The sequence below is a fragment of the Paroedura picta genome, chromosome 1 (assembly GCF_049243985.1).
Source record: "Paroedura picta isolate Pp20150507F chromosome 1, Ppicta_v3.0, whole genome shotgun sequence".
Lineage (NCBI taxonomy): Eukaryota > Metazoa > Chordata > Lepidosauria > Squamata > Gekkonidae > Paroedura > Paroedura picta.
Window position 1 is genome coordinate 30,364,695 of NC_135369.1, and position 23,157 is coordinate 30,387,851.

Here is a 23,157-nt window from a genome sequence, read left to right on the forward strand (position 1 = left end):
GAATTAATAATTGAGTTTGTTGTTGATAGTAGTATTAAATTCTGCACCTAATATCAGCACGCAGAGTGCTTTTTATTTCTGGAACAACAGTTCGGATTTGATTAGGATGAGTGTTACCAAGCACCCCCCCCCCCTGTCCTTTTTTACAGTGAATCCATGAGCTCAGGTCTGATATTTACAAATAAGTGATAGTTGAGGAAGAACACAGTCCAAGGGCATGTGGAAATTCAGAGTTTTGAAATCAGTGTTTTCCAGTTCTTCCCTGTCTAGCTGCTGAAAAGTCAGTTATGTCTTTTGAGCTCGATGTTTCTGAGAGAGCCTATAGATTGTGTAAGTTTAAAGCACTTGGCATTGCAGTGAGCAAAATACATTTGATGTGTTTAAGTCAGTGGAAATGGTACCCATTTCACACACTGAAACATAATTGCATATGCCGGAGGTTTTGTTTTTACTGCTGCTGTAGAAATTGAGTGTGATTAGACAGCCAGCAGCCAAGCAGAAATTCTGCTGCAAGATGCAGTACCAAAAACATTGAAAAAGTCTCCCATTCATTCAGCCAGCTGGATGGCCGTTCACCAGTCTGTTGCGAGAGAGGATGCATTCTTCCTGGGGTTTTGTGGGTGGCCATAGGGACGGTGGATTGCTAGACGGTTCCCAGTTGCCTTTCTTGAAGGTAGTCCAGCCTGCCGCCCCTTGCGGGATGGTTTGAATGGTCATCGTGTCTTCAATAGAGCATTGTTGCTAGTGACCTCTGTCGAGCAGAGTTCAGAAGCTGCTGCTTTTGCCAAAGTCAGGTCACAGAAGCGAGCAAGAGTCTGTGCCTTCTGAGAGTGCTGCAGAATTAGAAATGATCTCTTACGCTGATGCAGTGTGACAGAATCACGCCAGGACCCTTGGCGTCTTTTGAGAGGGTTTGCTTTTACAAAATATGCCTGAGAGGAAGGTGATTCTTAAGCATGAAGAGCAGACAAGGAGAGGGGCTTGAGAGTTAAATTCTTGTGTCAGCTCTTTTTCCCCCTTCTGCTTGAGTTTCCTCCTGGTGCTAGCACGGACGGACAAAACCGAGAAGTGGGCTGGCAGGAAAGAGAGAGAGCAGACTGCTGATTTAAGAGCAAGCTTAGTTCAGAAACAGAAATTTGAATGCATTCCTCTGAAGGTGATTTGGGATGCCCCAGAGATGCTTCATCAGGACGAGGGGATGGAGGGAGGGCAGTATAGTAACTTCTCAGTCCTTGGAGCCCTTTCCTGATCCAGCAAGCCTGAACCTGTCATATCTTGGAAGCTAAGCAGGGCTGACTGGCTGGTATTTGGATGGGAGACCTCCAAGGATTTGAGAGGTAGTTCCTCCAAGGAACACTAGGGGTCACGATGCAGAGGCTATCTATCTATATATCTAGAGTGTGTCATTGGGAGAAGGTATGGGTCAGTGGGAGAGTACCTGCTTTACTTGTAGAAGGTCCCAGGTTCAGTCTTAGGTGCCATGCGTTACAAAGACCTTTCTTTGCTATGCTAAGTCAACATAGACGGTATTGAGCTGGGCGGAACAGTCATCTAATCCAGTACAATGCAGCTTTAGTGAACTTATATCTAGTTTGTTTAGCCTTACCTGCCAGACTGCCCTTCCACTTCCCTTGAGAGCCAGCTTGATGTCGTGGTTAAGAGTAGCGGCCTCTAATCTGGAGAACTGGGTTTGATTCCCCACTCCTTCACATGCAGCCAGCTGGCTGAACTTGGGCCAGTCTCAGTTCTTTCAGGACTCTCTCAGCCTCACCTGCTATGCAGGGTGTCTGTTGTGGGGCGGAAGGATAGACAAATGTAAGCCGCTTTGAGGCTCCTTTGGGTAGTAAAAAGCGGGGTACACAAAAACAGTTTCTTCTGATCCGGAACTCTACTGGCAACCTGTGCAGCTGTTGGAGGGCAGGTCGAATATGAGCCTTCCATGCGGTGCTTCCCTGGGCAGCCGTGTTCTGTAGCAGTTGTCATTTCAGGAGCAGGGTCAAGGGCAGCCCCGCATAGACCGACTTACTGGAAGTGACCATTGCATGATCACTGTAGGTAGGACTTCTGGAGTCAGGTTGGGTGCCAGTAGCTTTGCCTGGTGCAGATAATAATATGCCCTGGCAAGCTACATTTGTGACTTGGGCCTTCACTCATTGCAATACATGCACTGATAAGGAAACACATCATTGAAAATTTTGGGCAGCCTTTGGAAGCGAGCTAATGATTTCCCTCCCTTATATTTGGGAAACAGCCTCCTGGGAGGAGACTATCCAGGGCCCTGTCCACCCTGATTGGCCCTCCCCCTCCAGCTCCCACCCTCCCTCCTTGCCTGCTAGAAGCCTTGTGGCTGTGGCCTCCATTGCCGCCCACGAGGAGAGATGCAGCAACAGGGCCTTGTGGCCCGGAAGTACGCTCCTGCTGAGAGGGAGCCGGGGCGGGAGAGTTTGGAGCCTCCCTGCGGGCTTCAAAGCCCTGTCACCGGAGGCTTTCCACTCCCTTTAGCCCACTTTCCTGGCCAAAGGGAGCTGCAGTCACTCTCTCACGCCTTCCTTCCTGCCGCCCCTTTCAAAGCCCATTTTTAAAATGTCTTTTGATACTAGTCTTTCATTAAGTGACTCTGATACTTTACAGCTCTTACTTGGGAGCTTTTATCTGCTGCTATACGTATTTTTTTAAGAGCCTCTTGTGGCGCAGAGTGGTAAGGCAGCCGTCTGAAAGCTTTGCCCATGAGGCTGGGAGTTCAATCCCAGCAGCCGGCTCAAGGTTGACTCAGCCTTCCATCCTTCCGAGGTCGGTAAAATGAGTACCCAGCTTGCTGGGGGGTAAACGGTCATGACTGGGGAAGGCACTGGCAAACCACCCCGTATTGAGTCTGCCATGAAAACGCCGGAGGGCGTCACCCCAAGGGTCAGATATGACTCGGTGCTTGCACAGGGATACCTTTACCTTTACCTTTATACGTATTTTTATATGTGTTAAGAACTTATGTGTTAAGAACCAGAACTTTTTTAGAAGGCCCTATAAGACCCTATAAGACACGTCTGTCTGTTGGTTCGCATAGTGCATAGCATACTGGTTTGCCTATGTGTTGCATATATGTTTTTAATTCCTAAAGTTGTTTAAAAAATTGTGCACAATAAAAGTAATATAATTTTAACAGTAATACAGACATTCAACCATTCATAAAGCTACATTTGTGACCTGGGCCTCAATTGAAAGGGTGGCATCAAAAGTCACCACCAACAGAGCGTGAGGGTTTTAGGGGAGACGTGCTTCCTCTCGCAGCCCTTGTCCGCAGCCCCAGGACTTCCATCTTCATGGGGTTTAGTTCCAGGCAGCTCTGTGGAAGCCAACCTGCCACAGCCTCCAGGCCAGTGGATCTGAGAATGTGTCTGACTGGCTGCCCATTCATCAGATAGAACTGGGTGTCATCAGCATACTGATTAGCTCAGCTCCAACTCTAAGAATGTTCTATATGCATTGGTGATACTCATTATTCTGAGGCCTTTATATACAACAAGATTAAAATGATTTCTCACATATACAAGTAGCTAGGGAAATGATATTCCACAAAAGGAGAGAAATTGGTAGAGGGAATGTGCCTATTCCTACGAGTCTCTTTTGATTACTTCTGTTCACAATTGGGAAGTGTCTGCCATTAATCACTAACCTTAACATTTTTATTCCCCTTGTGTTTTTGTGAATGGCAACTGAACCCAAAGGACTGATGAGCTCTGTTATTCTAGCAAGACATTATTTGTTCCTCATTATACTGCCTAGATGTTGGATATCTTTATGATGCTGTTTACAAATTCACTGCTAATTTACTCTCTCCTTATATCTGTATGCTGATGATTCCCTATTTCATTGTCTGAAGAAGCTTGCATGCACACGAAACACACACCGACCGATTATGCACGGGCTGGAATGCCTGTGATGGCAGCGACAGGGCTTCAGGGAAAATCCCCGATTATGCATGATATCTCTGCCATCCAAGGCCTGGCCTATCCCAGGCCCTTGGAAGATCTGGCTAAGAAAACGCAGATTTTTCCGTGGGCCAGGGTCTGCCATGGGTACAGGCGAGGGCTAGTCCTGTGTATAATCGGACGAGCCGAGCTTTCGACCCGGCTCCTCCCCTGACCTACGGTGTCCCTGCGGGACTGTCAGAGGCATCCCCCCGCCATGATGGGAGAGCAGCATGCAGTGGGGCCCCCATGCCCACAATCTCCCCCGCCACCACTGCCATGGCAGTGGAGCACTCCCGGTGCTTCCAGCCTCACATTACGTGCACTGGGCTATTGCGTCGGCGCTGGGGGAGCCCCTCCTCCGTGCATACACGGGGAATGGCGGGTCTTTTTGCCCCACTGCACCGGAATGGCAACAGCCCGTTGTAGCTGCTGCTGTGCATAATGGGTCACCTTGAATAAAGCTTTGTTGGTCTTAAAGGTACCATTGGTCTCGAATTTTGTTCTGCTACTACAGTCCAATATGGCCACACACCTGTATATATTCTTACCCCTGTGTAACACCACCCATTTAACACTGGGGATAGAAATATTTAGCTATTATGATGGTCATAACAGAAAAGGTGGGTTCCGGGATGTGTAGGAAGTAGTTTGTGTTTGGAGGAGAGTGGTGGCTTACCGCACAGATGATTTTCTTGTGATTTTGGAAGGAGGGGAGAAAACTGGCTTTGTTGTTTTCATCCTCACCGAATTGCTTCCGTTCAAAGCAAAGCTGTTGGGGTTTCCTCTTTGGCCTCTCCCTTCCTCTGACTCTTATTAGCAGATCCCCCAGCTGTACCCACTTCCTGCTTCCTCTCCTTGCCCACAAGCAGCTGTCGTCTTTCTGGAAACAGGGAAGGCATCCTGGTCATCCGTGCACAGAGGCCATCTTCTGCCACCATCTGACTGCTAGTGGCGCAGACCTCCAGCTCTCACAGAACTGCCCATTCCTGCCCACTTTCACCTCCCCACATAAGATGGTATAGCCCTGAGCTGTGGTGCAAAGTCAGATGTACGCAAAAGCACTGTACAGCACTCTCGTGGAGCGTTCCTTGCTTAAGTTCTTGGTTGAAAAACAGAAGACCGCAGAGCCTGAACTGAACAAATGAGTATTCTGCAGTCATTAGAGTTAGTTTAAGTAGCTGTGTCAAAATGCTGTCTAAACAGACTACTTTCTATTGCTGCTGCAAACGCCCACAAAACGTGGTGTTTAGGGAAGATGTTCCTGATTTGTCAAAGCTTGAATATGAAGTTACTCTGTCTGCAAGTCGACTTGCTTTGAAATTTAGAAGGTTGCCCTTTCCTTTGAGGGTGGTGGGGGTGGGACCACAATGCCATATTTCTTGTTTGAGCCATCGGTGGGTCACAAGGGCTATACAGGCCAGACGTATCACCACCGTAGTCCTGTTTATTTGCCTCACACAATAAATGGGGCAGAGAAATTATGAAGGGGAAAGGGGTAGGTGGGTGGGAACTGGTTGAATGGCTTCAGGGGCCCTGCTGTGATCAAAGCCCTCTGGCAGATGAGAGACAGATGAGTTTGGCAGAAATGTTTAAAATAGACAGGAGAGGACCATGACTAGAAGGTGACGGAATGGATGAGAAGCAACCCGATTATTTATTTGTTCGTTAGTTATAGTCACATACCGTTTACAAAAAACCTAGCAGAACAGGGAACAGTACAGAGAATTCGGTAGTTATAAACGTTAGTAATACTGTGATGACAAATAGAAAAATATGATAGAACAATAGAACAGTAGGACAATGGTGAGAACTGTAATTCAAGCCGCATCATACTGACGACCCCGTGGATTGGATGAATCAGTGGTAGTTTTCATGGGAGGGAAGCTTGGGGGCCAATAGAAGGTGATTGGTTCAGGTCGACCTCAGCCAAATGCCTGGTGGAGGTGATTGGTTCAGGTCGACCTCAGCCAAATGCCTTTTGCAGGTCCTGTGGAATTGCTCTTGTTCCAGCAGGGCCCTGATCTCCTCTGGGAGCTCATTCCACCAGGTGGGGCCCAGGATGGAGAAAGCAATGACTCTGGTTGAGGTCAAGCGAGCTTTCTTGGGGCCAGGGATCACCAGGGAATTGGTGGTAGCGGGGCAGTGTGTCAGAGCAAAAGGGGTGGATCCTGGAGAAATTTACATTGTAATTGCAATGATGAGAAAGAAGTAATAGTGCAGAGTTTTGCTCTGCTCTCTATGATAGGCCTTCCAGAGTTTCCGAGACATTTCCTTTATCTGGAATCTTGCTGGCTGTATTTTATTTCTTCTCCTGAGATGTAATTTGCCAGCACTTCTTTTGATTAGGCACAAAAGAATCTTGCTGCACCTGAATAACTATTGCGTCGCTTGGCAAAGTGGAGTCCAGTCTATTAAAATCTCTATTGCAGTAATTCTGCTTGTTTTTCAAGGTGCCTGAAAACTTCATTTATGTGTTCCCTGCTGCAAATTAACAAAGCTACCTCCTGTGGAACTTCTCTGTTTAAAGATGATATTGGAAATCTGCATTATACACCCCTCTGCTGGCTTGTGTTGAGCACTGCAGCTCTTATGCCAGGATGGGCAGAAAGTACAGCGGTACCTGCTGATGGACCCCTAGCTTCTGGGACTGGAGGCAGCAATGGGTCTGGCCGGGCCTTCCTTTGATCTAGCATGGTGCAATGTATGTTGCTATTCAAAGCAGATAGTCAAGATCTTTTAACACAGATCAGATGGGCTGCATTCACGTCTTGCAACAAATCGAGTTTGATCGAAGGACTGCAAACACAGTCGTGATGGACTACATGTCTATGCTGTCTCTTTCCTCTCTTCACGTAGACCATCACGCCTGCCTTTGCAGTCCTTCAATCAAACTCATCAATGGTATTTCCCCCTCACTGGCAGTCTTCAAGCAAAGGCTGGATACACACTTTTCTTGGATGCTTTAGGATGCTTTGGGCTGATCCTGCATTGAGCAGGGGGTTGGACTAGATGGCCTGTATGGCCCCTTCCAACTCTATGATTCTATGATCATGAACACAGAGAGGTTTGTCATGAGGTCTGAAATCCGCATGGTTGCTTTGTCTTTAAAAGATATTGGACCAAGGGGATTTTAATTCTTAAACAGCTCTGCTCAGAGTCAGTGGATCTCCGGTCATGAGCTCCCAGGCAATTTAAGTGACAGCTTTGCTGTGCCATCTCTTTGGAAGAACTCGCTGCATGTTGCACCTGCCATAGTTTACTAATTGCGCAAAGAACTCAGCAATACCCTCTCTGACGCAAACAAGCGAACCTTGTCTTTGAATGGGGGTGTGGAAGCATTTGAAGATAAGGAGGGGCTGCAGATTTAAAATTTCTGTAATTATCTTCCAGATGTCTCTAAATAGCTGCATCTGTCTGCCCCTTTTCCTCCTCCAAAACGATTTACTGCCATAAACAGAGGGGGAAAACCTCTGAAAACTCAGAAGGGACAGGAAGATAGTAGACTGCATTTGGGGAAGCTGGCCCTCTTAACTAGGCAGAGAGAGATTTCCACATCCAGTATTCTGCCCCCCCCCCCCCCAAGGATCAGCAATAAGAAAAAAAGTGCTATCAACGCACAGGTTTGCTTATTTAAAATGTGTGCTTGAGATACTTTCCATTAAAATGTTTAAAGTAGCTCATAGCATTGTTAAACCACCATAACAATAAAGGCAGTTAAAATGTTAAAAGCAAGTTAATCATCTAACAAGAGACAAAAGCAGCAGTTGCGGAAATAGTCACATCGGCTGCCTATAAACCAATCTATCTCCGCATTCCTTCTCTCCCCCCCCCCCCCAATATTTGCATGTTTGAAAACTCCCAGCTGCCTGCTGCAGAATTAAGACACTCTTCCCATTTGCTGAGCAGCTCACTAGTAGATTAATCATTCTGGCAGGTTCTTAAAGCACTGGATAAACCTTTCACCTCCAAGAAACTGCAGGGTTTTTAGGAAATGGAACTGAAGAGTCCTGCTGGATCAGCTCAGAAGTCCCTCTAGTACAGATTTGTGTTTCCAGTTGTGAGCAGCCTCTGCAATGCCAGTGAGCTGGGAATGGAGGCAGAAGCCCCTCCCCTGTTGCTTCTCTCCTGTCCCCAGCATCTCAGGTTCAAAGGTATACTGTCTCGGGAGATGGAGGTTCCATTTACCTGCCAGTGCCTACTAGCTGTTGATAGTTCTTTCCTCTTTGAATGTGTGTGTGTGTGTTTTTAAAAGCCATCTAAATTAAGGATCCATCACTCCTGTGTCCTGTGGCAATAAATGATGGTATGCATTATGTGAAAATTATGTGAAAATGGGATCTTCTGTTTTTCTGTTCTGAACCAATTGCTGGCGAATTGCATTTGACAGCTCCCAGTTTCATTATTGTAAGAGAGAAAGTAACTACTCTCATCTAAACCTCTTCATATTCTTTCTTTAGTTGTCTCCCCCCTCCCAAAAGCTGAACAATTCCAGACCTCTCTAGTCTTTCCTGCAACTTCCCCCTCATTTGGGTTGCTCTGATTTATACCTTTCCCAGTGCTACGGGAGTCTCATTTAAGAAACACTGATCCATTCCTCGGAGGTCCTCTCTGACCTTCTGAATTCCCTCTGGGAACAGCCGTAGCTTGGAAAGTTTCCAGTTTACACTACATGCTTATAAAAGCTGCTTCTTGCTAGTTCATTACCTGGCTGGCGCAAACCCATAGTGACAGCTGCTTCCTTCTATCCTCACAGAAGGTGTGTGTGTGTGTGTTTTGAGACTATACTTACTGTCACAATAGCAGGCCCTTTCTCAATGGAAGATGCCAGGAAGAGGGCTATGATCTTTCTGCATGCCCTCGGAGTTAGGCAACAAGAATAAGAAGCTGGTCATTGGTCAACTGGAGGGGGGGGGAACAGATTACGATGCAGTGGTTAGAATATTGGGAATAGGACAAGGGAAACCCAGGCTGAGATCCCTGCTTGCCATGCAACTCACTGTGTAACCTTTGGCTACTCCTCCCAGAACGTTGGCTTGGGACAGTTTACAAGAAACCTACCTCATGGGGTTGTTGTAAAAATAAAATGTAGGAGAAGCAAACCACACACACCATCCCAAGCTGCATCATCATACCACATAAAATCATAACCGTCTTTCCAATGACATGCCAGCCCTCTGATTGATCCTCGGGGTGGGGGGCTACTGAGGGGCTGGCATGCCATCAGGAAGCATCAGGGGGCTCCCAATTGGCCCTCCTCACTGAGGGCCACTCAGAGTGCTCCCACGCTCTCCACCAGCCACTGTGGAAGGTGGTGGCAGGCTGAGTGCACCCCCCCCCCCAGCTCTGCCGCTCTCCCCCCAGCCACCACAGCCCTCCTGGCCTCTGGGGACAGTGCCGGTGCTTGTGCTCCACCCCCCAACCCCCTGCTGTCCTTGGCTTCCTAGACAGCAGGAGAGTTGGGGGGGGGAGGTGGTAGGGCCACCCACCTGTTTTTAAAATGGGCTTCACTATTAGTGGTAATATAAAATTGAAATAAGTAAATAGAATCCAGGAGCTGGGAAGGATGTAAGTTGCAGAACCAATTTTCCTCTTATGTTCTCCTGTGGGTTGCTTGCTATCCTTAGACTGCTTTCTTATCCCTTTGATGTTTCATCACCTTTAAAACTGGTTCCCAGGGTGCAGCCCCGCACAACAGGAGGAGCTTGTGCTGTTTGTTTCGAAATAGTGTTCTGGTGTAATAGATTATAACAAAAAATCGAGGGAAGGGAGAGCAGTCAGAAAGGGTATTGACAAACAGTAGAGTGCCTGGGTATTTCTTTATCAGATGATTCTATGTCACCTCTTCCAAGTGCTACTCAAGGCAGTTTACAATTACAACAATCTAACAATATGAAAAGATGGCTATTAAAAACAAGCCATTGGTGACAAATAGAATAATAAAAAACTATCCACAGAACAGAAACACACCATTATAAAAGCTGATAAGATAAAATCCAAATTCGTACCCTGGGTAAACAAGATGTGTTTTGTCCTGGCATCTAAAAAACTGTCAAAAGGAAGGGCATTCCAGACATGAGATGCGACTACAGAAAAAGCCCTGTCTCTAGTTGCCTTCTGCCTTATTTCTGAAGGTGGGGACACAGAGAACAGGGCTGGAGAGTCTGATCTTAAGTGGTAGGCTGAATAATAGGGTGGAGATGGTCCTTCAGGTACTCTGGTCCCAAAGAGGGTAAAATCCAGCACCTTGAATTGGGTCCAGTAGCAGGTGGGTAGTGAGTGCGGATCTTTCTGCAGAGGGTTGATACCTTCCTTGTAACCAGCCCTGATAATGTAGCCTGTCTGCCACATTTTGGACCAGTTGAAGTTTTCATACCATTTTCAAAGGCAGCCCCACAGTGTATATCACAGTAATCTGTATGTGATCAGAGCACGGCAACCAAAAGGTCAGATAGGAGGATAGGAGCAGCTATGGGACTTGAAGAAAGGGATTGAAGAAGAGTTGGTTTTTATACCCCACTTTTCACTGCCCGAAGGAGTCTCAGAGCAGCTTACAATTGCTTTCCCTTTCCTCTCCCCACAACAAACACCCTGTGAGTCCTAAGGACACCCAGCTCGCTGCATGTGGAGGAGGAGCGGGGAATCAAACCTGGCTCACCAGATTAGAAGCTGCCGCTCTCAACCACTACACCACACTGGTCAGGGAGCTTTTGAGACTGGGGAACAGTGGACCAGGCAAGCCAAAGGCAGCGAGGGAATGTGAATGTTGCTTATCAAACTCTATCTCCTGATACATTTACATGTGCCATTTACATTCTTGAGGCTGCCTTCTCTTCCCTGTGGCAACAGTTAGGCCATGGGCATTATCCGTAGTAGATCCAGTCCTCAGGAATGGTCTACCAAAGCAGATGCAGAGGGCACCTAGAGTCATAGACTCATAGGATCATAGAGTTGGAGGGGAACTCATGGGTCATCTAGTCCAACCCCCTGCACTATGCAGGACACTCACATCCCAATCGCTCATCTACTGTAACCTGTCACCCCTTTGCCTTCAAAGAATCAGCCTCTCTGTAAGAGGGCTATCTAGCCTTTGTTTAAAAATTTCCAAAGGTGGAGAACCCACCACCTCCTGAGGAAGCCTGTTCCACTGAGAAACCGCTCTAACTGTCAGGAACTTCTTCTGGATGTTAAGATGGGATTTCTGTTGAATTAATTAATTAACGTTTCACTCAAAGCACTTAGGAAAATGCTTAAGAAAGTTTTTATGCTAGGAAGCATTTGGTGGAAGGTAAGCCTGTCTTGGCAGGTTGTGTGGTTTGTAATCCTCACGTGTTGTTGTTGTTTTTCTCTGTTGTTGATGAGCTGCTGTTTTGTGTCTGTGGAGCCAGCTATTGCGGTGTTATCTAAGCTGAATCTCCAGCTAAAGGTTTCTCTAGGAGTGTTCCTGCTTCATAATCCAGTCCTGATCCGGCATCCTGGTTCGGGATATAATTTCTTATCCTTAGCACTTTGTGTAATATATTGCAGTTTTCACAAATCCATTGTCGACATTGCAGCCATGAAAGGATATGACAATTCCTTTATGGTTCCCGAAGTCAGCTACTGCATCCTGATATTCTGGGGGGGGGGGGGGGGAAGTATCCATTTACCATTGATTTGTTAAGAAGGCAAAGCTTGTGGTCCCATGGTTATGCTCCAGGTGCCGTTGTTTTTCAACAAGAGAAGGCCTGGTTTCCCAGGGCATTGGCAGAAGTTAAATACAGCCCACAGAGCTGGTCTGTCAGAACCCCTTCAAAGGCAGGGGCACAATGCCACGTTTCCAGCAGCAAATTAGAGTTGACATTTAATTCAAAACCAGAGAGTAGAACCTCACTGTGGTAACAGGGCCGATCAAGTAGGGCCTTGATCTAACCAGCTTTCTTTTCACTTCAGCACCAGGCACAGCTCAGATTCCTAGACAAATGACAGGTAAATCTGTAACGTGCATTAAACTGTTTTGTTTTTAAACCTAGAGCTGTGGAGTGCAAATCCTCCAGTGCCCACTTGAATGTTATGTCACCTTAGAATTTACGTTTTTGGAGGTTACAAGGATGCTGCAGGAGGGGGTATGTGCTGAAAATGCTTTTTCCCCTTGAGCTCTTTTGATGGCATCCAACCCGTTGTATGCTCACAGTATTCTAGATGCGTAATAGAAGAACATGGATCTAGGCGACAGCCTCTTTTGGTCCGAGGTGCATACATCTGGTGGAGTTAAACCTAAAGATGCCTTTGCATGCACTGGCATTAGAAGGTTTAATAGGGCAGCAATTTGTTTGGCAATGAATATCAGAAACTGATAATATTTGTAGTCATTCCAGCAGGCTCCTTAGTCATCCAGAGCTGCAGGCTGTTTCGGGCAAGTGGAATTATGTTTTGAGCAGTTGTTTTCTTACGCTTCGGTGTCACAGTCAGCTTCCTAGTTTAACCAAGGGCAAGGGTGATGAAAACAAAGCACATGGACGCTTTCTCGAAGCACTTGGTTACAGCATGCGTTGTTGCCTCATCTCAAGTTACAGGACTGAATGGCCATAGAATCAGAGTTGGAAGGGACCTCCAGGGTCATGTAGAATGCAGGAAATTCACAAGTACCTGCACACCCACAGGGACCCCAGTTCCATGACCAGATGATGCTCTTCCCAAAAAAAGATATTGGCCAAAAGCAGAAAAGGTAGGCCAGGCTCTGTGCCCCACAGCATGGTTTTATTTTGCCAACTCCAAGAACAAGAGAGTTATTTGCAATCCAAACATAGCTCTTGGGCCTCTGGCCTTGCAGTGAACTTCTGTTGTTTCTTTTTCCCTTGGGGAAGAATACAAACTCTGTGACCTTGTTTATAGAAGCTGGGTTCTACTTAATTCTGCGATTAAAAAAAACTTTTTTGCTTATATATTTTGCTTCTAACGCTTGCGGAATCATTTGTGTGTGTAAGTTTTCTTTTATTGTCACAAGCCACAGCATGGTTAGTCTTTTAAATCATCCTTTATACATGTCTATGGTGGCCATGGTGACACTAGGGTTCTCTCAATTTGTTGCTAGCCATACTCTTGACCTGATCTGTGGATTTGGTGGCAAGTAATCTCATCCCATGGTCAGACCATTGTGCCCTGAAGGCCCGGCTGAGGATACCAACCACTCCCCATTTGGGTGATGGGTGTATTTTAGTCTACCCATGGAGACTTACAGAGTCTCAGGGACTCCTGAATGCTCTACACAACCTGATGCCCTCCGGCGTCTCATTGGTGGCTTTGGTGGAGGACTGGCAGTCCCACCTTATGGCCGCTATTACTAACATTGTTCCTAGGCTCCCTCTCTACCCTGCCTCAAGCATGCTCCATGGTATCCCAGGAGCTTTGTGAGAGGAAGCCTAGAGCAAGTGTGGCGGAAGACTCGTGATGAGATGGAAAGATCATCTTATTGCACACTTATGAGGGCATATGAGATGGCGGTAAAAGTGGCAAAGCCCGGCACAATTATTTAGGGTAGTCTGAGGAAGGGCACCAAAACAGTAGCAAATTGGATTTGAGTTGTGAGGCACTAGTGAGCTTTCTTTGCGGTCTAAGTCTTGTTGCTCCGCCAGGATTGCCACAATTGATACAGAATGTGAGCTGGGACCTCCGTGGCCATCATGGGCTAATGTTTGATGGCTTCAAATGGCTCTTTTTAACCAAAGTGGACAAATTGCTGGGATCATTGAGGGCAACCACTTGCCATGTGGATCCCTGTCTGTTATGGTTGTTAAAAGTGCGTTATCGATGGATAGGAGGCCCTTTTGAGGAAGATTGTTAACCTCTCCCTAACATTAGGCGAGTTCCCTGAAGGGTTAAAGGTAGCAGTGGTTTGTCCTTTTCTGAAAAAAAACTTTGCTGAATCTGCGGGACCTCACCACCAGTGGTTGAGAGGGCTGCCGCGGATTTTTGGAGGAAACTTCAGCCCTAGATCCATACCAGTCTGGCTTCTATCCTGGCCATGGGGTGGAGACTGTGCAGATTGCTCTGACGGATGACCTCCAGCGCCAGTTGGATCGGGGCAGTTCAACTATCCTTGTGCTTTTAGATCTGGCTGCATTTGGTGTGGAAGAACTAGACACAGAGGGTTGCAGTTGGGGAGGAGTTATCTGGCCCCTTTGTGCTTTGTGGTACTCCACAAGGGGCAATTCTCTCCTCCATGCTTTTTATCATCTACATGCGCCCTCTGGCTCAGCTGGTCCGGGGTTTTGGGCTGGGGTGTCACCAATATGCGGAAGACACCCAGCTTTATATCCTGATGGATGGCAGGCTGGACTCTCTCCGGAAATATTTGCCAGATGTTTAGAAGCAGTTGCCAGATGTTTAGAAGCAGTTGAGGTCAGAGTAGTAAGATCTGGTCCCTCCCTTTGTAGCCAGTAGCCCTCTAGGTCAAACATCGCCTGTGAACATCTACCAGGGCAACAGCAACTGTTACTGGGAGGGTTGAGGGATGGCACAGGGGATGTTTGATAGTTTGATAGTTGCCGCCAATATTGGATTGTACTTGTGTTTTTATCTGGTTTTATGTCTTATGTAAACTGCCATGAGCCGGCCAGGCCAAGAGTGGTGGTCTATAAATACAACAATATTTAAATAAATGGAAGGAAAAGTCCCATAGGTATAACAATTCCAGACAATTAAGTACTTTAATGGTTAACACCAAAACCTTGAATTGGATCCAGGCGCTAATTGGTAGCCAGTGCAGCTGCCACAGAATATGAGCTGACCATGTCCTTTCCAGGCACACTGAGAAAGAGAGTATGTTCTCTATTCTCTCTTGAGTCTATATTTGTATTACGATCTTCGGCAGGTTTACAGGAAAATAGCGGGTAAATCGATGGAACCATTTGAGTTGCTTCCTTAAAATATATTGATTCACAAGCTATTTGCATCTTAAATACTTCCAAATAAATATTGTCTCATTATGCAGAAATCTATATATGTATACAGACATGCATTATTATTATAATTATTATTATTGATTGCTATCCAAGTTGTATAGCATTGGAATTTAAAAGCTATCTTAATGTACCGTGAAGTCTGGACAGCTTAATGTTTGATATCCAGGAAACGCAAAGTCTAATGTTGTTGTGTATAATCTTAATTATTCCCTGTTGACATCTGACATTAACAGTAGCTGCTATATACTATTGCATTATATGCTCTGTATTATCACTGGTTTCCTTGTCAAATGTATGCTCTTAGATGCCAGTAATGTTATATGCCCTGACCTGAATGGCCCCCTAGAGTGGGAATTTAAATCTGGGCCTCCCAGATCCTCATCTTGTACATTGGCCCTTTTTATATTATCACTTTTTCTTTCCCTTATGTAGAGATTTTCAATGGGTGTGTTTGCCTATACCTTGTGAATCACAAGGGTTGTGATGCCTTTCATGAGAACTGCAAAGTGACCCTGTGTGCAGCTTTCATCTGCTTTGACTCATTATGATTAACTTATAACTGAATATGCAGTTACGCATATCTTTCGTTTCTGTAAGGGAACAGTGGTGTCAAAGACTGTCCTCAGAGTTTTCAAAGGTTCATGGAAAAGATGTGTCTTGAAGAGGGATTAGAAGGAAGTGAGAGCATCACACATGTCTGTTGGAGATGATTTTAAGCATTTGGACGGCGGTAGAAAAGATTTTACCTCTAGTGAATGTTTTGTGCATTGTATGGTCTGAAAATCACACCGTGTCTCTGTTGGCAGCAGAGGGTAGGACCTGCAAAAGGATATCAGCTAGATATCAGAAAAAATGTCACAGTTAAAGTAGTTCAGCAGTGGATTCGGCTGCCTAAGGAGGTGGTGAGTCTTCACTGGTAGTCTTCAAGCAGTGACTGGACAGAGACTTATCCTAGATGCTTCAGGCTGATCCTGCATTGACTTGATGGCCTTCATGGCCCCTTCCAACTCTGTGGTTCTATATCTTGTTGTTCCTTATGGAATCACATTGACAATGCTCATTTAAATGTGCTGGTTACCTGCTTTCATTGAAAAATATGAGCTGAGTAATGTACAAACTCTGTCTGGTCTGTGTTGACTATTTCACACTATTGAAATAGTGTTGACTATTGTCTATATTGACTATTGACTACACTATTGACTATTGTTTGGAGCAACTGTTGGTGATTTCCCGAGTGATGACCATTTGCAAACAAACTGCAGGGTGTATGCCCCTATACGGGAAAGTGATCCTTACAGTCATGAGAGCCCCACCTGCAACCTCAAGCATCAGAGCCCAAGTTGTGCAGCCTGATTCTATTGATTGTCCAAAATGGCTCTGAACCAAAGTCGCCAGGGAACATGGAAAATAGAACCCCTCTGTTTGCCTGCATGTGAAACACAAGCCTGAAGCCCCAAAGTAAGACCAACTGACAAGCAATATTGGGCAACAATGAAAGAATGGGGAGGGTCCAGGGAGCATAGTACTCTTTCTTTTGTGTGGTTCCCAAAAAATGGTCAACAGAGTCCAACGTGCACTGTACTGAGTGCAAATGATCATTGCCCATTTTGTCTACACCTTGGCCCTCACTCTGTCCTGTACACAGTACTCTGTATTCTCCTTTGGATGGACATTGAATGAAATATTTTATTGCGTGCTTGTCAAATGTTCCATCTTTTTTCCTCTCTACTGTACTAATGTTGGCTTAATGCAGGGATTTAATCATACCAGCTGTCACCCAGTTCCTTATGACGAATATTTTCCACCGTTAATGGTTTCAGTGCAGGATTTATTTAAAAATGTATGATCTAAATGTAATCTTATTTACTAGCCTCTTAATGCTGTAATGCTGCTCTTTTCTATTTTGGGTTGTAGACATTTCTCAGTTTTAAAAAACTGGGAATTGGGACAGGGCTGTTAATTTCAAAATGGTATCGGGATATCCTACTACAACTGTTATCGAAGTAAGAGGAATTGAGATGCTCTGGGTGTTGCTAGACAGTTTGTCCATCCACTTTCCTTCTGTTTACAGAACCAATTGATGGGCTCACATAATTCTGCTTTCTGCCCCTATCCTTTGTCTAGCTAGTGCCTGTAAACAATTAGTTGCAATGAGTAGTAGGGATGGGCACAAACCAGTTCACAAGCCAAAATTCAACACAAACTTCAGCTGGTTTTTGGGCCATTTAAGTATTTCATAAGCTGTTTGAACCAGTGGGTCCGCCTATCCAATGTTAGGTTTAAATGGCTGCAAACTTTTTAACCCATCTGTTTCACTCCCCTCCCTGCTTCTAAGTGGAAGAAAGTGAAACAAAAATGAGCCATTTCATTGGTCAGTTTTGCTCTCTACCCACTTTGAAGTGAAGGGATACAAAACCCATGAAATAGCTGCAAGCTGTTCATTCCCCCCTTCTAAGTGGATCAGTGAAATGGATCATTGAAATTGCTTGCAGCCATTTCAGCTTCCAGCAGACAGGCACATTCACCCCACTGTTATTTAAACCTAACAACTTTGAAGTTGGAGAAAGTGAAATAGATGGGTGACCCCCTTTCCCCATTTTGTTTAGTTCAGGGCTGCCTCAGACCAAACCAGAGTTTTTAGGTTAGTGCCCATCCCCCACTATGGATTTTCTTTGACTCTACCAGTCCAGGCGGTGGGTGAGATTGCCTCTCTAAAACTAGCATGCTGGACAGGGAAAGAGGGAGATTCAGCCTACCCTTCTCTCTGATGTTTAATGTGCTGAGAGAATGCAGGCATACAGTGCACTTCTTGCAGCCAACGTGTATATAGTCCAGGGAAAGCTTTACACCTTGATTCTGCTGTTTCGACAATGGGGAGAATCAAGCAGGAAAGCATTTCTGTGTTACTTTAGCTGATGGCCTTATGGCAAGGGCAAGACTCTCAAATGTTGTGGTGGCATCCTGACTTTTCCAGGGGGAAAACCTTTCCCAGGGGGATTTGCCTGGTGCCATCAGCGGACATTTAAGTGTCAGGCTAAATCCAACCTCTATTTCCAGACTGTTTAGTAGTTATGACTTCTGAAATTGGATTTCATGCTGCTGTTTGCTTGTTAATGTTTATTGATCTGTGTTTATAATTTTCCATGTTGATTTCAGTATAATTTCTGTAGGCCATCTTGAACATTAAAAAAAAAAGAAGGAAAAACAGGATACCAATCACAAAGCTGGAAGGCTGATTTTGCCAGAGCAAATGCAGCTTTGTAAAGGTGGTGATGTGGAGCAGAGAGGCCATGGTGGGTGGAGGGTTGCCCACATGCTAGCAACATTTCTTTGATCCAAATCGTGCTCTCATAGTTCTGCTTTTGTTGGAGAAAGCAGCCATTTTGTTGGGGAAAGCAGCCAAAAGAGTTTTGTTGAAAATTGTTATGTTGAATATGTTATGTTATGTCATCTTCCAAAAGTTACTAATGCAGGGAAGCTTACTACTGATGGCTTTAAGATCATGGAGGCCTGTTTTTTAAAGTAATGTTTCACTTATGTGTCTTAGGTTGTGCGCACAGAGAAGAACAGTCTGAACAACCGATTTCTGCCCTGGGATGAGATTGAAACAGAGGCCATTTTGTCCATTGATGATGACGCCCACCTACGCCACGATGAGATCATGTTTGGATTCCGGTGAGTGAAACTCATAAGGCCTTATTTCGGAACTGATTGGCACCCAGCCACATCTGGTTTAATAAGAATGTCCACCCATGGTTTCTTTTCCACCCCTGACTGTGGATTACCATGTCTATTGAGCCTTTTGTTGTTTCCTCTCCTATGGTCATGGGCAGAAGATCATTATAAGGCTAGTTAAGTTGCCATATCATTGATGAATTGATAAGTACCTCTTGAAAATCCTCAATAGATTTAAGGTTGGAAGAATCCTGTAAAATGAGTCTCTGTTGTTCCCTCTGTACAGATTTGGAGGGGGGAGTATTAAGGCAGGGTGACTGTGACTTGCCAGGATCACGCAATAAGTCCCTGGAAAAACTGGCATTTGAGGCCACATCTCCCAGATCCATGCTCGCTGGACATTCTGTCATTGCCCTTTTTCTGAGCATTATCCATTTTCATGTGTGTCAAGAAGCCATGTACAGCAGGAGAACAAAGTAAGGACCATTACAACACATAAAGAAGAAATTGTCGGTCTGTCCACCAGAAATCAGAGCTTTTCACTTATGCTTTGTGCTTTTTTGGGGACTGATCTCCGTGACTGTAAGAACTTCAAAAACTGGAAAACATAAGAAACTATGCTCTGAATGCAAAACAGTGTCCGCACCACTTGCCCTGGTGGATCATACTTGAGTAGAGTGATGTGCAGAACAGGGTCTGTTCTCCCTATCTTGGGGGATGGAGAAAACTCAGAGAACAAGGCAAATCTGCATCCCCAGGAAGCGTCTTACTGCTACTACTCATGATGATGATGATATTTAGTATTTCTGTAGCATTTTTCAGTGCTCATAACTGATGATGTACATTATCCTGTTGTGATCTTTGCAACACAGGTCAGGGTTATCACCCCCAGTTAGCAGATGCTGATCAGAGGCTGAGAAGGGAGTCTTGCCTGCTTCAGTGGCCGAGCGGAGATTTGAACCAGGGCCCTCTGTTGGCACACAGCTTGTTTTCTTAGCCCCCCTCCACCTCCCTGTGCTTCACAGCTTACTGCATCCTACATCATCCTCAAGAAATAGATTGAAGGTTTCCTTCCCCTTTCCATGGCCCATTGAGCAGCTGCAGTGATCAGTCTGTCAAAACGATTGAGAGACAGCAGCCCAATTCACTTGACAGAAACAGGAGGGTGAAGGTGGGCTCTCCTCTCCCAGAATCTCCCAAAGAAGTTGAAACAAGAGCCATGGCTGGCTGTAGAGAAGAGGGACAAGTTGCTGATCTCCTCAGCTGTCTTCCAAGCTATTCCTCTTGGTTCCCATACTTGAGTCTTGTCCTCCCCTGCTGTGCTAGAGGAGAATTAGCTAGAGGAGAATTCAGGAGAATTAGCTGTGCACAAATACTTTACTCCACGTTTCCTTTCTTTTGTTCTAATTCCCACCGCACAGAGAAGCTGGTTCACAGAGTATGTTTATTTTAAGTTGTGCTCCTATTTATAGTACCAGTAAAAAGCAGATGTGAGACTGCTTCACTTCAGCACAACATGCAAAGTCGTGGGAGTGTCATGCAGACGGTTTATGCACTGGGAACCACTGCCCCAGATCCTGTGCAGGAGCACAAATCGAGTCCGGATGAGGCACACCAGACAAAATGCTCCTCCATGTCGGTGCAGGAAGAGGTGGGGCAACCTGCCACAACTAAAACTCTAGCCTGCAGCCCAGCATGAAACCTCCAGTGCATAAACGGTCGCAGAGAGAAAAATTATGTGTTTTTGTTGTTGTTTTTTTTTGCAAAAGTGCTGTTTTTTGCAGACTGGTTTATACAGAAAGTGGGATGAATCTGGGTTGGATCCTTCCAGCTTTTGCACTGGGTCTTACCCAGTTTTTCCTTCCTCATTGCAGCCCCTGAGCCCTTGTGGCTTTTGATCCACATGACTTCTGTGGTCCTCTTGCATTTCTTCTCTTTCCTCTTTCACTACTGGTCATATCCAACCCAGTTTATTTTAAAAGAGGACCAGGAGTTCTTCTGTATCTCTCCTTGCACTGGGTTTGGTGGTATTGTCAGAGTTTACTCAACAAAACCTCACGAACTTTGCGCAAACTTCTTGTTTTGCAGTGGAATTCTACCACCTACTCCCAGCTTGTGTAGTCAAGAGCAGTGGCCTCTAATCTGGAGAACTAGGTTTGATTTCCCCACTCCTCCTCCACCTGCAGCCAGCTGGGTGACCTTGGGCCACTCACAGTTCTCTCAGAGTTCTCTAAACCCTACCTACCTCACAGGGTGTTGGTTGTGGGAAGAGGAAGAGAAGGAAAAAGCTGCTTTGACACACCTTTAGGTAGCAAAAAGTGGGGTACAAAACCATCAGCTCTTTTCCCCCATCTCGAATCAATCATTTTTGCTTCTGGGATTATTGCTGTAGTAGACACATTAAAAAAAAAATACAGGATGGCTGAATTTCCTGCCTTTCTCTGATTGAGCTGTGCTTTCTCTGGGGGTGGGGGCAGCTCACACAGTAGTTTTTTAAATGTGCAGAATGTCTTTATTTATTTACCACATGGTGCAAATATAGTTTTAACAACTTTCCCAGATATTTTCAGAGCATAGCGAACTGTTATTTGGACATGTTAAGAACATTAACCAAACTTGGGTTTGTGCTCCAAAATTGCCAGAAAATGAAAACTTGTGTTAACCACCGTGTGAACAAGGTCTTATGAAGAAGGTCTTTGAGGCAGAAAACAGATTAAAAGATGAAGTAGTACTAGAAACGTTTGTGAAATGAGAATATTGCATTCTCTGGTTAAAATGATTTTAACCCTATCTCATTTTTTCCTCTTCTCCCCAATAATCCTTTCCTCCAAGGAAATGGCCACTTTGCAGCCTATAATGGCAGTGCAAACAGTTCATTGCTGCAAAACAGTATAATTCTGTTATGAAAAAATAAGAAAAACTATGGAAGAAATCATAGAATTATAGAATTGGAAGGGACCTCCAGGGACCTCATCTAGTCTAACCCCCTATACAATGCAGGAATTCACAACTACTTGCCCACCCACAGTGACCCAAATTTCATGCCCAAGTGATCCCCCCCACCAAAAATCTCCAAAATCCAGCTTGGCCTAGAGGAAATTCACCTACCATCCCACAGTTCCCTAGGGATGCAAGGAAGACAAACACTGGCACCTCTGTTCTTGCCCATCCACTCACAATTTGCCTACGTTCATAAAATCGGCATTTCTGTCAGATGACTAGCCTCTGCTTAAAAACTTTGAAAGAAGGAGATCTTACCACCTCTCGAGGAAGCCTGTTCCACTGAGGAACTGCTCTAACTGTCAGGAACTCCCTCCAGATTTTTAGCTCAAAATTCTTTCGAATTACTATCGACCCGTTGGTTCTTGTCCAACCCTCTGGGGCAACAGAAAACAATACTGCTCCATCTTCTGTATGACAGCCCTTCAAGTATTTGAAGATGGTTATCATATCACCTCTTAGCCATCTTTTCTCCAGGGCTAAATAGACCAAACTCCCTCAGCCTTTCCTCATATGACTTGGTCTCCAAACCCTTCACCATCTTAGTAGCTCTCCTCTGGACACGCTGTGGTTTCTCTACATCTTTCTTCAGTTGTGGTACCCAAAACTGAACACAGTATTCCAAGTGAGGTCTTACCAGAGCAAAGTGGTAACATCACCTTGCATGACACTATACTTCTTTTAATACAGACCAAAATCCCTTTTGCCTTTTTAGCCACCATCACACTGCTGACTTATGTTCAATGTATGATCTACTAAGCCCCCCAGATCCTTTTCACACGTACTACTGACAAACTCTAACCCATCCTATAGTGATGCATTTGATTTTTCCAGCCTACATGAAGAACTTTACATTTATCACTATTGAAATTCATTTTATCCATTTTAGCCCAGTTTTCTAGCCTGTCAAGATCATCCTGTATTCTGATTCTGGTGTGTTTGCTACCCCTCCGAGTTTAGTGTCATCTGCAAATTTAATAAGTACCCCCTCTATTCCTTCATCCAAATCATTTATAAATATCCCTGAGACAGTCCACTCGTCACTCCTCTCCAAGAAGATGATGAACCATTTACAAGCACCCTTTGGGTGCGATCTATCAAGCAGTTATCAATCCACCTAACAGTAATAGGAACCATACATTTTACCAACTTGTCCATAAGAATCCCCGGGCCAGCTGAGCTAGAGGGCATATAGATGTTAAAAAGCATGGTAGAAAGTATTGCCCCTTAGGCACTCCACAAGGGAGTGCCAAGGGATTCAGCAATTCTTCCCCCGCTGCCACCCTCTGCAACCGATTCCAGAGGAAGGAGACCAGCCCTTTTAGCGCAGTTCCCCTAATCCTGGTCATGGCGAGGCGGTGGGTCAGTAGGTCATGATCGACCACATCAAATGCAGCTGAAAGTATGAGGATGACTGAACTGCCCTGGTCCAGCTGGCACAGATATCATTCACCAGGGCAACCAGCGCAGTTTCCACCCTGTGGCCAGGATGGAAGCCAAACTGGAGTCTAGGGCTGAAGTTTCCACCAAAAATGCCAGGAGCTGGTCCGCTGCAGTTGAGTATTGCATCTGGC

The 23,157-nt window shown here is 45.4% G+C and overlaps 1 protein-coding gene across 8 annotated transcripts in view; it reads left to right on the forward strand.

Annotated features, from left to right (window-relative positions):
• EXTL3 (exostosin like glycosyltransferase 3) overlaps window positions 1–23,157 on the forward strand; it is a 183,081-nt gene that overhangs the window by 152,647 nt on the left and 7,277 nt on the right. For all 8 annotated transcript variants that reach the window (XM_077331808.1, XM_077331800.1, XM_077331840.1 and 5 more), the window contains one exon: window positions 18,456–18,583. In XM_077331808.1, the coding sequence (XP_077187923.1) occupies window positions 18,456–18,583 (128 nt within the window). The remainder of the gene's footprint in view (window positions 1–18,455; window positions 18,584–23,157) is intronic.